Here is a 14,768-nt window from a genome sequence, read left to right as displayed (position 1 = left end):
TTGCAGAAAGGTCCTCTGCATCTTAACAAGGTGAGTGCATCAGTGGGGACACTGAAGGGAGAGGGTGGGTGTTGGTGGTGGACATTTTCTGGAGATAGGACAAGGCTAATAAGATCAGGTAATAAGTCATTTGGGAAATTTATGTATTGAGGAGTGCCAGTTAAGTAAGGGCATGCATGGTGGAAATAAGTTTAGATATATTTGCGTTGTGATGACGATTCATCCATTTGAAATGTTAACTCTGTTTCTCTTTTCACAGATGCTGCCTGACCTGCTGTGTTTCCAGCAGTTTCTATTTATATTTCAGATATTCAGCATCTGCAATTTAAAAAAATTTTTAATGTACTTGTTCTGGTAAACTATTGTTTTCCTTGATCATTTTTGTTTTAGTTGGATGACTTTTTCTCTAGTTAATCAATTTCTGGAAGATTGTGAACACATTTTTAACACTATTTCTGCTAGGGCCCATGAATAGTTCTCAGCTGAAACTGAGCTTTAGTAGTAGAGGTCAACAAATCACTGACGTTTGTCATTTATTTTATTCAGGCAAATTTGTCTCCAATGAATTGTTGCTATCTCAATGCAGCATAGGGAGGTGTTTGCCTTTCTGCTCAAAGTCTTCAACAAATTAATTTTGCAGTCTTTGCCCCCAGATATGAGACCTTTGGGAACTCAAAAGACATTGGGTGATATAAAACAGACAACTAAGATGTGAGAGATCATTGCTGAATGTGGTTCAGAGCTCTCTCCTGATTAACCAATACCTTGAAGTACATCTTCAGAATATAATGTCTCACATCATACACCAATTGCATATGTGGCTTTATGCACCCAAATTTTGTGCCTGGAGAATGGGCTTACAACTGGGAAAGTGGGCAAGGGAATGTCTGATGAAATTTAACTCAGACAAATGTGAAGTGATACATTTTGGGAAGTTAAACCAGGCCAGGACATGCACAGTGAATGACAGGGCCCTGGAGAATGCTGTAGAACCAAGAGACCTAGGGGTACAGGTACATACTTCCCTGAAAATTTCAACACAGGTTGACAGAGTGGTGACGAAGGTCCATGGTGTGCTTGCCTTTGCAGGCTTAGACAATGTGTATAAGGGTTGGGGTGTCTTGTTACAGTTGTACACATAGTTATTAGGCCACATTTGGAGTAATGTATGCATTTCTGGTGGCCATGCCATAGGAAGGATGTGGCTAAACTGGAGAGGGTGCATAAAAGATTCACAGGAATGTTGCCTGGCTTGGAGGGCTTGAGTTAGGAGTGATTAGATAGGCTGGGACTGTTTTTCCTTGGAGTGAAGGGTGACCTTATAAGGGTTTTATAAGATTATGAGGGGCATAGATAGGATTGATAGTCACTTTTTTTTTCCCCAAGGGTATGGAAGCCTAAAACTAGAAGGCATAGATATGAAGTGAGAGAGGAAAGATTTAAGTGATCTGAAGGACTAGTTTTTCACAGGGTGGTTGGTATATAGAATGAGTTGCCAGAAGAAGTGGTAGAGGCAGATACAATTACAACATTTAAAAGACATTCAGACAGGTTCATGGATAGAAAGGGTTTAAGAAATATGGGCCAAATGCAGGTAAATGGGATTGGCTTAGATAGGTATCTTGGTCAGCATGAACGATTTGGGCTAAAGGACCTGTTTCTGTGCTGTATAACTATGAATGTGAGGAAATCTAGCTGCTGTTTAAAAACCACATTATTCTCTTGCTGTAGCAGGTCCATAATCAAATTAAATGAATTGTACTGATCAGAGAAAAGTTAGCATGAGGCATTTGGAAGACTATTTGTAGCCGTAGCCAATGTTTTTTGTTAGGACATTAGCTTTTATTGCCATTAGTAAGAGGTCTGATTGAGTTAAGTTCCAGGGGTAGAGCAAACTGCTAATAGAACTTTTGGTAGAAAGTACAGAATTTAATGAGTCAAGTTCAGATATCATCTCCAATGTCTGTAGGTAGGATGCAAAACAAAATATTAGTGAGAACAACATTGTGGGTCTTGGAACAAATATTACCAGAAGAAATAATAATTTGATATTAGTGCTTAGTCCAGACACCAGTCATTCCTGATTTGCGTGTTGTAACTGGCTTTGGGGAATTAAGGTGACTCAGCACAGAATATTTAACTGCTGACCTGCTTTTGGTACCACAGTGTTTATGTGGCAGATCCTGTCCATTTGTTTCAGTAAGTCAGTGGTGCTCCTCAGCACATTGTTCATGATAATGTGCTTAATGTTACTCATGCCAGAAAGTGCTAATGAAGGTGGAGAATAACTAAATTGAGTAGCTTGGGGAATATATTTAGTACTTTAATGAGTCATCTGATCAACAAGGTCGGAGATGTATTGGTTAATTTGGATAGAAGGAGTAATCATGCAGAAAGTTGGTTGCTTTCATCTTTGTAGTCTCTGACACAAGTCCCAAAAAAACAAGTGTTGACACCATAGTTCACAGTTAATTGTAATGATTTAGACTTAAGAATCAAATGCATCATTACTGACGCAGATGATAGCAAATTAGTAGAGAGAGATAATTGATGGTAAGACAAGATAACTGCAATATTTGTAAGAAAATATTAAATATTTGGCATGGATATATAATTGGAAAGTTAATTGCAATACCAATAAGTATGAAGTATATTTTAATAAGAGAAATAGTTTACATATTACAAGAACAAGTATACAAATGAGGCGGATAGGCAAAGGAATTGGACAAATTACTAAATAGAATAATAGGAGCAGGAGTATGTGATTTGGCCCTTTGGAGCTTGCTCTACCATTCAAAATTATCATGGTTGATCATCCAAATTCAATAGCGTGTTCCAGCTTTCTCTCCAGATCCTGTGATCCCTCTAGCCCTTGGGAAAATAACTAACTTCTTTATTATTTTTAATGATTTGGATTCATTTGCTATATAACTCCACAGATTCACCACACTCTGGGAAGATAAATTTCTCATCTCAATATTAAATGGCGTACCCTTTATCTTAAAACTGTGGAATCTGGTCTTGGAATGTCGGGAGCATAGTCCATGTAATCTGTCTCGTCCTGGTAGAATTTTATAGGTTTCTATGAAATCCCTTCTCAATCTTCTAAACTTTAGTGAATATGAGCCTTATTGTCCAGATCTCTCTCCATTCGTCAATGTTGCCATCCCAGGAATCAGTCCATTGAACGAAAACAGGCTGGTGAACGAAATTAAACGATGAACCTTTCTCTTGAAAAAAGGCTGAAGGGTAATCTTTTTTTAAAAAGTCTTAAAAACTTTATGGATAATTTTAACAAATTAAACAGGTAGATAAAGAAGAAGGACAAAACTATGGACGATTGTTAAGATCGTTTCCAAGAAATCCAATATAGAATACATAAGATCCTTCTCAGAGGTTAGGTTATCACAGAAGGTTGTTGAGCCAAATACTATAGGGACGTACAAGATGAAGCTGGATAAGCACTTGGAAGGGAATGGAGTTATTTTGAGAGTTAAATAAGGAAGAATGGTAAGCATAAATGGTGGTATGGACTGAGCAAAAAGGCCAGTTGTATGCTGTATGTTCGAAACAATCTGTGCAATTCCATTGTTATTCCCATTTTTTAAAGTAGATTCAACATCTGCGTCTTGCTGTTTGCCATTTGAAAGTTGCTATCATCCAATATTGTCATTATTTGCTGCTGCATTTTTTGTCCATGCTCCCTGCACCATAGTCTCCATAACACAAAGATGACAAAACTCCTATTTAGTAACATCTCGTAGTTATGTTTATTGGAGCTGCAAATTTAAATAACATTTGACTATGTGAAGTACCAAGAGGATAATAGTTGTAAACTTAAGTTTTTTTTAATTGTTCTAAATAAGTGCCTTAATATTTGTGGCATCACAATGAGCAATTACTTCTATAAATGCGGTCACTGGTAATGTTGCAAATGCTGCAGCCATTTTGGACATATCATACATTTGCATTTTGTCAAATGTTGCTAAGGTCTGTTGGAGATGCAAGCATTTGGATGATACTTTTAACTAAGATCTTGTCTTCTCTCTCAGATGAATACAAAAGAGTGCCATACTTTTTGTTGAAGAGTAATGTATGAGTTCTTGACTCTTATCTCTCAACCAACATCACTAAAAGTGATTTACCGGAACATTTATTGGTGCGACTAGAGTTTAGAAATATTCAATTAATTATGGACAGTTTAGAATACATGAAAGATGCCATATGAATGCAACTTTTTTTTGGGAGTGAAAAATTTGGCACTGACCATCAGCTTGTGGTTTTGGGAGTAGTTCAATTGCTGCCCATTTTTGGATATATTATACGAAAATAATTGTTGCAAGCCAATTTGTAGGCACAGTACAGATGGTACTTTTTGATAAAAGGTATTTAGTATTTCCAGTGATCCAATCATACTTTGTAAGGCAGTCATGGAGACTGAACAAAAAGATGGGCAGAAGCAAGATTAAAAGTTGAGCTGCTTTTAACTGACCAGCCCCACTAGCAGGTCAAGATGGCCCATTGTTTTCCCGTGACATTGATCATTGTAAGCAAATTATGCTTCTCGCATAATTTCCTAGCATAGAATCCTAGCGATTTAGGATAAAATGTTACATTGACATTTGCCTAAGAATTTTAGCCTCCAAAAATAAAATTAATGGAATGCTTGATGGATGCTTATTACCATACTGGTCACTTAAATTTGACTTGGATTTTAAGTTTGCAACTAACCTCCTGTACTATTTTAAGTTCTATACTGCCTAGATCCTTGATGTACAATTTCAGTTCTGGTGAACAGGGTGAGAGGGGAGGAATATCTTGTGTTGACTTCAATAGCAACTTCATGAAGTTGCTTGCATCCAAATCCCTGCTGCCATATGTTCACAATTTTCACTATTAACTCCTCACAATCATGCTGTCCTTCCTTTAAACCTTGTTCACTAAACTTAAGCTACCTCTGAGAATCATAGAAACTTGCTGTGCAAGATGAAGTCATTAAATGCATTATATCCATCCCTCTCTACAATGCCAATATTGAACTTGGTTTGGCTTTTGATTTTGAATCTGCTTCAATGAAGCACTTTGTGATATTGTTCCAGTTCAAAAGCAGTCGATATAAAAGTTATATTAATTTAATTCCTAGGAGAGAGAGAATTCTGATGTTAACACCTTTTGTCTGATTATATAGTTTGTATATGAAGGTTACAGACCTAATTGTTGATAATGTTTCAACAGGCTTGTCACTGCATTTTCTTTTGGGCAGTGCGCCTATAGCTCTCGACTTGAGAGCTCGAGGAAAGATCCTTATGTCATACTTGTCTGTTGATCCTTGAACTATGAAATCTGCCAGTGTAACTGATATCAAAGACTGAGAATTGCCTATTGGTAATCAGCAACAACTTGTATTTCTGGAGTACCTTTAATGTTGCAAAAACCTTCAAGTGGCTCACAGGACAAAATTTAATATCACACAACATGAATGTTGGTCAAAAGTACATTGTAAGTAGTCTCTTGAAGAATGAAAGAGTTGGAGAGATAAAGAAGGTCAAGGAGAGAATTCTAGACCATAGGCCATGCCAGCTGAAGGCACATCTGCTACTAATGGAATGACGGGAATGGATGATCAAGAGTCCAGAGCAGAAAGAGTGCAGATTTTACTTGGCTTCTAAGGCAAGACAAGCTTGCAGAAATGGAGTAAGTCGAAGATAATTTGAAACGTAACGCTAGAAAATGTTAAAAGCTCACAGGTAAAATTCCATCTCTCAGCTTAGCTTGATGCAGCTGTTGGCTAAACTAATGTATGTCATGTAATGCACTTCAGTTATCTATATGATGGCTAGTTGCTTCAAAGTGTCTTTCAATTCATTAAAATTAAGGAGCAGTTGCCCATTATGTTCAAGGATGCTTAACAAGTTGAAGCCGTTGACTAGTTGAAATGACTTGTGTCAGTTGGGACTTATTGAGAAAAAAGTAGTTTGGACTAGCGAAAACTCCCAGGAAAGAACTACAAACTTACATTATTTATAAATATATATGTAATCTGTTCTTGATTATCTTTTCATTAGTGTTTGATTTGTACTAGGTGAAAATATGTTATTTCTATACTTGTTCATCTTTTCAATACATTTTGTTTGATGGTTGATTTTAAAAAGTAGTAAATACTTCCTTGTATCTGCAGTATCCCAGTAACTAAAGCAACTAAACAGTAAGGTTTTCTGTTCATTGCTTGAGAAATTTACGTGCCTAATAAATTGACCTTAATATCAGGGTAAGCAAAGAATTCTATGGCTACAGGAAGCCAAGACCTGCCAATGGACTGATCAAAAATAAAGAAGCTAAATAATCTAGAGTAAGATGGAAAAGGACAGAGCACAACGTGATTAGAATTTTAATCTTTGACTATATTACTTGCAATACCCACATGTTGAGTGAAGGTATTGTTCATTTTTCATCTTCAGCATTGTCTGTAAATTTTCAGACTTGAGCTCCAGTGATATCTTTACGGTATTGATTTTTTTAAAATCTAAAGTTGAAAGAGCAAAAGTGAGCTAACAAATGAACAATAGATAAATGGAGGATGGAGTGCATTCCATATAGGTTTCATCTTCCATTTAAAAAAAAGTACTGCATTTTAGCTAAAAGTTCTTCCACATGTTCCCAAAATCTTTTTGGAATCTCCAGATCAAGTTTTATTTGATATTTTTAAGAATGACATCTGTGTACAGGTGCTCATTTTCTGACTATTGTGTAGAACTAACTTGTAAATGAAATTATGGCTGTGGATGCCTGGAACTGGATATCTTAGCTTTTCTATAGGGGCCTCTGTTGTCCCTGAATTTTATAATGACGATTTTAAGGTTTTGTTAGTTTTTTTTAATGTGCATCTAATTCCCATCATGTTCACGCGTATAAATTTTGAGAGTTATAATTACCTAATCAATATTTTGCTTCAGATCTAAACAAACTTGTACTACAAGTGCTACTGAATAACAGGTGAGTACATGTGACACTGAACATCCCTGATGTGATCATTTGTGTAGATAAAAAGAAACACATCCTGTTTCTGGAACCCATTCAAATTAAATTCAACTGTTATGGTCTTGCATAGCAGTGGGGGAGAAAATGAAAATTCTAAAAAGGTATGTTTTATTTTAGCTATTTTGTTACCTTCTTATGCCAGAATATTTTTTAAATTTTATCCAGTGGTTACTTTGCGCATTTTAACCTAATCCATTGTTTACTGATTAGCAATTGCCAAATGTAATGATATTGTGAAGGTTCTACTACTGTGGAAATGTAGTATATGTATTTTAAAAAAAAGGAATAGGAAATGTTTAATACATCTTTAAATCCATGCAGAGTATTTCTTATTCTGTTGTTTTACTGTTATTATCATGCTTTGGTCTGTACTTGTAAGAATCCCTTCCTTTTGGATTACTTTTGAAGCTGATCTAATTGGTTACACCCAATAATTTGATCAATGCCTGCTGCAAAATGTTAGCCTTAAATTTCCACAGAAGTCTGGCAGTTTTGCATGTTTAGCTTTAACTTTCTAAAGGGTCAAGACGCTGGCTAGCCTCTCCAATCGTCTACACACCTGACAGTATATCAGAATGACAGCAGCTTTGATTTCTAATAATATTTGAAGATAGTGTAAACTTCCTGCAATTTTCTAGAATTTACATGGGAAATTTGCCTTTTAAACCTGTGCCAGGCTGCAAAGGGGAGAGGCAAGTTTTAGGTAATTTACATTTTTGCAATTTGATTTGATTTTAATATTTACTATATCAAATTATTCTGTTTTATCTTCACTTTTAATTTAATACAATAGTATTTTAATAGTTTATGAATGTTTGATTATAAGAGACATTCACGGTCTGATAGTTTTGACAATCAGTTCAGCTTGGGCATGTGACTTCACTGGCTGACTAAAGTATTTCTGTGCAATTTATGTTTGGAAGTCTGTTCTTTTTTTTGGTTTAGATCCAGATTCATTCAGAAGGTAAGAGCAGGTTTAATGGGTAGGCTTTTTGTGGCCTTTAGAATGCTGCTGGCATTGCAAATTGTTTTCAAGCAAGCAATTCTGTTCACTAAGGAAGATTTAATTCTGATATCATTGAAAATAATATTCTCTTCTAAATATTAATAGAATATGGAAATTTATTTGTTTTGCCTGTATTTAGTGGAGGTACTCTAATCGCTTTTTTTAAAAAAAAGGAAAATACTTCTAGAAATACTTTACATCCATTCCAGATGGCTTGATCAAGACAATCCAATCTCCTTTGGCAACTGGCATCCTTGTAGAAGATTTCTAATGCATACATCATTTCTATTTAGCTAACGTTGTGCCCTTCTTCAAAAAGGGCGATAGTGATAAGCCTGGAGACAACAGGTCAGTGAACCTTGTTCAGTGGTAAGGAAGTTGCTGGAGGAGATTGAGGGATAGGATTTATATTCACTTGGAAAGGCAGGGAATGATTAGGAGGAGGCAGCATGGTTCAGTGCAGGCAAGATCATGTCTCTCACATATGATTGAGTATTTCGAGAAGGTAATTAAGAAAGTTGAAGGCAGCATGGTAGACACATTTTAGGTAGATTTCACTAAGGCTTTTGACAAGATCTTGTAGGCTGGTCTGGAAGGTTAAGGCACCAGCGATCCATAGCTCCCTGAAGTGGTGACACAGGTCGATAGGGTAGTAAAAAAAGCATTTGATGTGCTTGCCTTTTTAGGCCAAGGCATTGAGTGTAAGAGTTGGAATGTTGTGTTGCAGTTGTACAAACCGTTGGTTAGACTGCACTTGCAATAGTGTACAGTTCTAGGTGCCACACTACAGGAAGGATGTGACGTGTGACCGCAGTAGGGAGAGTGCAGAAGAGATCCACAAAGATTTTGTTTGGAGTGGAGGGCTGTAATTATAAGGAGAGATTGGATAGGCTGGTTTTATTTTTACTGGAATGTAGGAGGCTGAGGGAGTGATCTTATAGTGGTTTATAAAATTGTGAGAGCCATGAATAGGATAGATAGTAAAAATCTTTTTCCCAAAGCAGGGAAACTAGAACCAGACAATACAGGTTTAAGGTCGAAAGGGAAAAGTTTAAAGTAGATCTGAGGGAGAGTTGATATTCTGGTAAAATATTTCTTTTAATGTTTTGGTGCGGTTTTCGGGAGTGGAAGTGCAGGAGAGGGGGAAAATATGAAAAGGGAATAGAATCCTAAACAGTGCTTGTCAGTGACAGAAACTGTCATTAAGAAAGCCACTCAGAAGCACTATAACAAAGCTTTCAAATATTCAAGTATTGAAGAAAATAAGTTAAAATTCTTGAACTTCAGTTTGTAGCATTTGGGTATTGAATAATTAGGATAACAGAAGACCATGACATCATCTTGACATATAGGTTGTAGATACTTGGAACAGGGTGCTAGAGAAGCTGGGAAAACTAAGGACCTATTGGAATTGGAAAGCGACTTAACATGTGTGCTTAGAAGGTAATCCGCCTCATTTTCCTTTCCCTTTACTTAAGGCAGTTATACCATGAATCTGACAGACTTGCAAAGGAAAACAAGCCCTACCAAGTCTCTCCAAAAAAAGTTGATGTGTACCATTAAACAGTAGTATACAATTCAGAAGATACTATTCTTTAAATTTTTTTTATTTACAGCGTGGTAACAGGCCCTTTCGGCCCAATGAGTCCGCGCCGCCCATTTTAAACCCCATATTAACCTACCCGTACGTCTTTTAGAACTTTTTGGTAGTCTGAAATTTAGCATTGCAGTCAATGTGGCGCAGATGAGATATTCAAGCTTTGAATATGTAATAGAACTATTAAATTAATCCCTGAAGTCAGAGAAAATGAGTAATTACATTTAATTGGACTTAACAGCCTTGGAAGTGAGCAAGTCAGTGGTAACCCTTTTGAAATGCAGAATAGTGAATGGTTTAGAGATATGTTTCAAACTAAACTGAAGAAAATTGAAGCTGTTGGACAGGACATTAGAGTGGTAATAAATCGGGTAATTTATTCTATTTTTGATGTTTGAAAAAGATATGTTTGCTGGAACATCTCCTATCCCCTCCCCAGTGTTGCTTCTAGAAGGGACCTCCAATAATGCAGAACATTCTTCAATAATTGCTCAGCAATTATCTTTGTAGATTCTTTGCTCAAGCCTTTCAGGATACTTGAACCCATGGCCTTTGTTTCTGAGTATTCTTGCAAATGAGTCAAGATGAACTACCAAAAAGGTTTTTTAAAAAAAAATTACCATTAGTGAGTTATGGATCTGACCCGAATTGATGAGCTAAACTAGATTATTTAGTGTTTCAGATCCAGATCTATATTGTAAAAATAGAATATTTTTTGTATTAAGATGGTTACTTTTAATCCTTTTGCTTTTTAGGTCCTTTTGGGATAAACCATGGAGTTGAGATTCATGCAGATGTGGTAGATTATGCCAGAGAAAAGTTGGATAATTTTATTAAAAAAAGTGACAGCTTTGATAAGTAAGTATAGTGTGCTTTGAACTTGCTTTCAATAGTTTTTTTTCCTTCAAGGCTTAATATTAAAATTCCTATCTCATTTTTTCTAAATCCTGAGAACTCGTACAACACCAATTTGCAGCAGATGACCTTTCTGCTTAATTTGATATTAATTCATGCAAACATTGATTGCACTTAAAATATCTAAGGGGCATTACGTTGTGGCATTAAATTGGCTAATTTATTCATTAAGATCCATCAAATAGTTGTACTATGACTTCATGAATTTTGTCTTGAGGTAAAGAATTAAACCACTATAAAGCCTTCAGATGTATTAGGCTAATAGCGAAGGCACTGAAATCATTCTGATACTACCATAGCAACTTGTTAAAGTTTACTTCATAAATTTTAATTGATATTAGGAGGAATTATATCAACGTTACAAAAGGAGTTTAGGAGGGAAATTGCCAGTCATATATTACTAGGTCTTCACTTGACTTTAGTCCCATACTATGGTTGTTTTTGGATGTTACTTAGTCCATTTAGTGGCCAGTATTATCCATATCCTACAATGAATGTGGGAATAATGGCCTCAAAAGCTTAAACACAGAACTGCCCAGCAGTAGGTTTAAATGTGTGAGATCAGTGTTTGGAACTGATGTTGGTAGAAAGCTGGTGGCTGATCGTCAGGTCTGATTTCTGCTTTACAACTCATGAAAGAATGTTAGGGCCACTTGGCTAAGTGGAATGTGCATTGTGTGCCACGTGGGAAGTTGGGGATGCATTGTGTAATCTAGACAATAATGTACGCTGAAAGTATCTCCAGCATCAGCAGCTTGAACTTTGGGTTTTGGAGCTGGAACAGTGGCTGGCATCACTGGCACATTTGCAAAACTGAGAATTTTGTGGTTAGTATTCTTAAAGGGGTGGTCACGCTGCAGCTGAAATGTGCAGCCAGATTGGGAATGGGTGCCTGCAAGGCAGACTTGGTGGAGCAAGTAGGTCGTAAGGAGTCTGCTGAATCAATCTCCCTCACAAACACATTTTCTCTTTTTGTTGTGTGGAAGAGTAATGGTTCCTAAGAAGAGTGTGGTCAGAACCACAGGTAACCAGCTGCACAGGAAAGGAAGAAGAGTGAGAGAGCAATAGTGATTGGTGATTCAATCATAGTGGGACATATGGGCACTTCTGTGGTCATAGAGATTATATGTTGCTTCCCTGGTGCCAGGCTCAGAGATGTGACTGGTTGCATTGCATCCTGAAGCAGGGAGGGTGAACTGCTAGAAGATATGGGCCATATCGGTACCAGTGACCAGAGTGGGAAGTTGGATAAGCATGGGGAGAAAAGGTTAGAACAGGATCTTGAAGGTAGTAATCTCTGGATTGCTTCCAGTTCCATCGGCTAGTGAGTACAAAAATAAGTAGATAGATCAGGCAGAAGCTAGTGGTGGAAGGATGCTTTTCTGATTGGGATCGGTGCTGAGACTCTTGTTGTCCGTGATATATATGGACTTGGATTTTACTGACAGCAGATAAAGAACCAGGTTAAAAGGGTTATTTTCGGACTAGCAGTCAGTAACTGGTGGGGATCAGTGATGGAGCTTTGACTAATTATAATCCAAATTGACAATTTGGATGATAGGATGGAATGTACTACAAAGATAGGTGGGTTAACAGATTGTGAGAAGATACAAAGAACCTGCAAAGGCATAGAGATGGTTTAAGTGAGGGGCAAGAAGTGTAACAGATGGAGTACAATGCAAGGTAATCCACTTAAGAAATAAAAATGAAAAGCAGATTATTAGTTAAATAGTGAAACTTCAAAATGTTACTCTAGAAAGGCACCTGGGTATTTTAGTGCATGAAACAGATAACATGCAAGTATAGCAAGTAATTAAGGTGGCCTGTACAAAGGGTATGGAGTATAAGGGCTTGAACTGTGCTGACTGATAGATGGTGGTTCTGAAGGAAACTGCTAGATATTGGCCATTAGTGCCTCATTACATTTTGGACATTCATGGATATGACTGAAACACAATTGTTTGAGAGGAGCTAGAGGTCAGATACCAATACGTTTGATTGTCTGCTCCATTGCTGGACTTGCTATTCAGTCCAGTGGCTGAGCAGTGATGAGCTGAAAGAGAGGGTCCAGATGTATATATCATCTGGCCCTTAGCATTATGCCAAGGAAGGCTGGTTTATGAATGGCAATAAATTGAGTTCCCAACCCTGCAGCAAAAGATAAATGCCTTGCTTATTTTAATTCCAAATTTTTACTTTTTAATGATTTAAGTAATTATTAAAAAATAACAAAAACCCCATTAACAGCTGGCCTCTTTGCTACTCAGAACCTGCTTTACTCCACCAGTTCTGTCCTCTAGGTTAGCTTGTTCATGGTTCCAAATGTAGAAGAGATGAGGGTGCATGGTGGCAAGTCTGAGCAGTGGGATGGTTCAGATGATGTGACCTATTAGCCTGCTCTTCAAATAAAGCTAGATCAAAATTATATTCCTTTTGGCTGTAATTGTATTTGCAATGTATATAAAACTTCATTCCTTGTCTAATTGTGTTTTTTTTTGTTATTGACTTCTGGTATTGTAAATTTTGGGCAATGCAATCAAATAATACTGACATTTAAAATTGTATCAGTTGGAGGAAAAAGTACTTCTGTCATTATTGCAGTGGATTCTTAGTTCTCATTTGGAATCACTTTTTCAAACTGAGAATGACAACTGTGATGAAACTGTGACCGCCAAAAAAGATTGAAGAGTAATTGTTGCAACATTCATTTTTCTTTATGTATAAAAAAAAGCTTCCAGCAAGCGTCATATTCTTGAAACAATTTGGTATTATTTTCTTGAATTATATAATAGCATAAAGTAGAATTCACCATGCACTCAAAAGAATCTATGCCTGGAATGTAGCTGTGTTTTTATTAATATAAATTAATATAATACTGTCTAGTTAGAAAAATATCCCAAGTAACCAGATGAATTGTTAGAGAAGTTGTACATTGATCAGTGTTTTAGAAATTAATATACAAACCTACATTTTATGTTCTGCCTCTCAATTCATTAATTTGTGGTTACACAAAATTGAATTAGGATATTGGAATTTTTTTATGCATCGTTAAATTAAATGAAGTTATAGTTTGAAGTATTTTTATGCTGTTACTTCCCAAAGAGATGGTGATTAAAGAGTATTACAAAGAATATGGTGAAGCTAGAAGAATGGTGGTTAACACATTGTCACACCAGGATATGTTACCTGTCCATACTATAAGTTGTAGGCATTCAGATTTCATGGAAAGTCAGAAAGTGGCTTTGTTTTTTTTTTGTTGCATCCTCTTCTGTTTCTTTTTTTTTCTCCTGAATCAGACAACCAACCCTGGTTCAATGAAGGGGAGAAAAAGCATGCCAGGCACAGCACCAGATGTATCTAAAAGTGGGGTGCCAATCTGGTAATGCTGCAACACAAACATGCAAACAATGGAAGAGCATGCTGTACCTGGTTTCGACTGATCCTTCAACTGATGGTTTGGATCCCATTTGTGAATTTTTGTGAGAGGTCAAAGAACTAGCAGGAGAAGGAATTGCCATGATCATGTCAAAGCTCAACAATGGTACATCATAACAAAGTCCCAAACCCAAGTGAAGCATTTGCAGCTGTCTTCGGCCACAAGCATCACCGATGATTCATCTCCCATCTTCTCCTAAGGTCCTTGCAATCATTGATGTGAGATTTCAGCCACTCAATTTACTTCATATCAGATCAAGATCATAGTACTGAAGTTATGAATGTAATGACAGCTTGGCTGCGGTACAGAGTACTTAGATTGTAGAACAATCTGCTCCTATAACTAAATTGTTTCAGTAGAAGCTAAAATGCTAGCATCTGGCTGACTGAGTAAAAATTGCACTGATGTACCCTGTCGATGAAAAACAGGACAAATCCAATTCAGCCGTTCAATTACAACTCCATTAGCCTACACTCAAATATTAATGAAGTTATGGAAGTTATTTACAGGGCTGTGCTGATGAGTTTGCATTCTGCCTGAACCACCATGCTCCAGACCTTGATCCAAATATGAACAAAAGAGCTTAATTCCAAAAGTGAAGGGAATGTGATTGCATTCACATAAAAGCAATATTTGACACCATGTAGCACCAAAGAGCCTTAGTATTTGATGGAAACATTTCTGTTGGCTTGAGTTGTACATACTTGCTTAATCAGTATCCAGTGAAAGTCAAGAAGTGCAGGGATGATGGATAAATGGTATTTAGTATGTGTTGG

The 14,768-nt window shown here is 36.7% G+C and overlaps 1 protein-coding gene across 4 annotated transcripts in view; it reads left to right on the top strand.

Annotated features, from left to right (window-relative positions):
• Nucleotides 1–14,768, top strand: part of pcmtd1 (protein-L-isoaspartate (D-aspartate) O-methyltransferase domain containing 1) — a 76,644-nt gene that overhangs the window by 46,392 nt on the left and 15,484 nt on the right. For 3 of the 4 annotated variants that reach the window (XM_052022964.1, XM_052022963.1, XM_052022962.1), the window contains exon 3: nt 10,397–10,499. The exons of the other annotated variant lie outside the window; for it this stretch is intronic. In XM_052022964.1, coding sequence (XP_051878924.1) covers nt 10,397–10,499 — 103 coding nt within the window. The remainder of the gene's footprint in view (nt 1–10,396; nt 10,500–14,768) is intronic. 4 annotated transcript variants of the gene reach the window in all.

This window comes from Pristis pectinata, chromosome 9, assembly GCF_009764475.1.
Source record: "Pristis pectinata isolate sPriPec2 chromosome 9, sPriPec2.1.pri, whole genome shotgun sequence".
Classification (NCBI taxonomy): Eukaryota; Metazoa; Chordata; class Chondrichthyes; order Rhinopristiformes; family Pristidae; genus Pristis; species Pristis pectinata.
The sequence above is the reverse complement of the archived record's forward strand: the minus strand, read 5'-3'. Positions and strand labels throughout refer to the sequence as shown.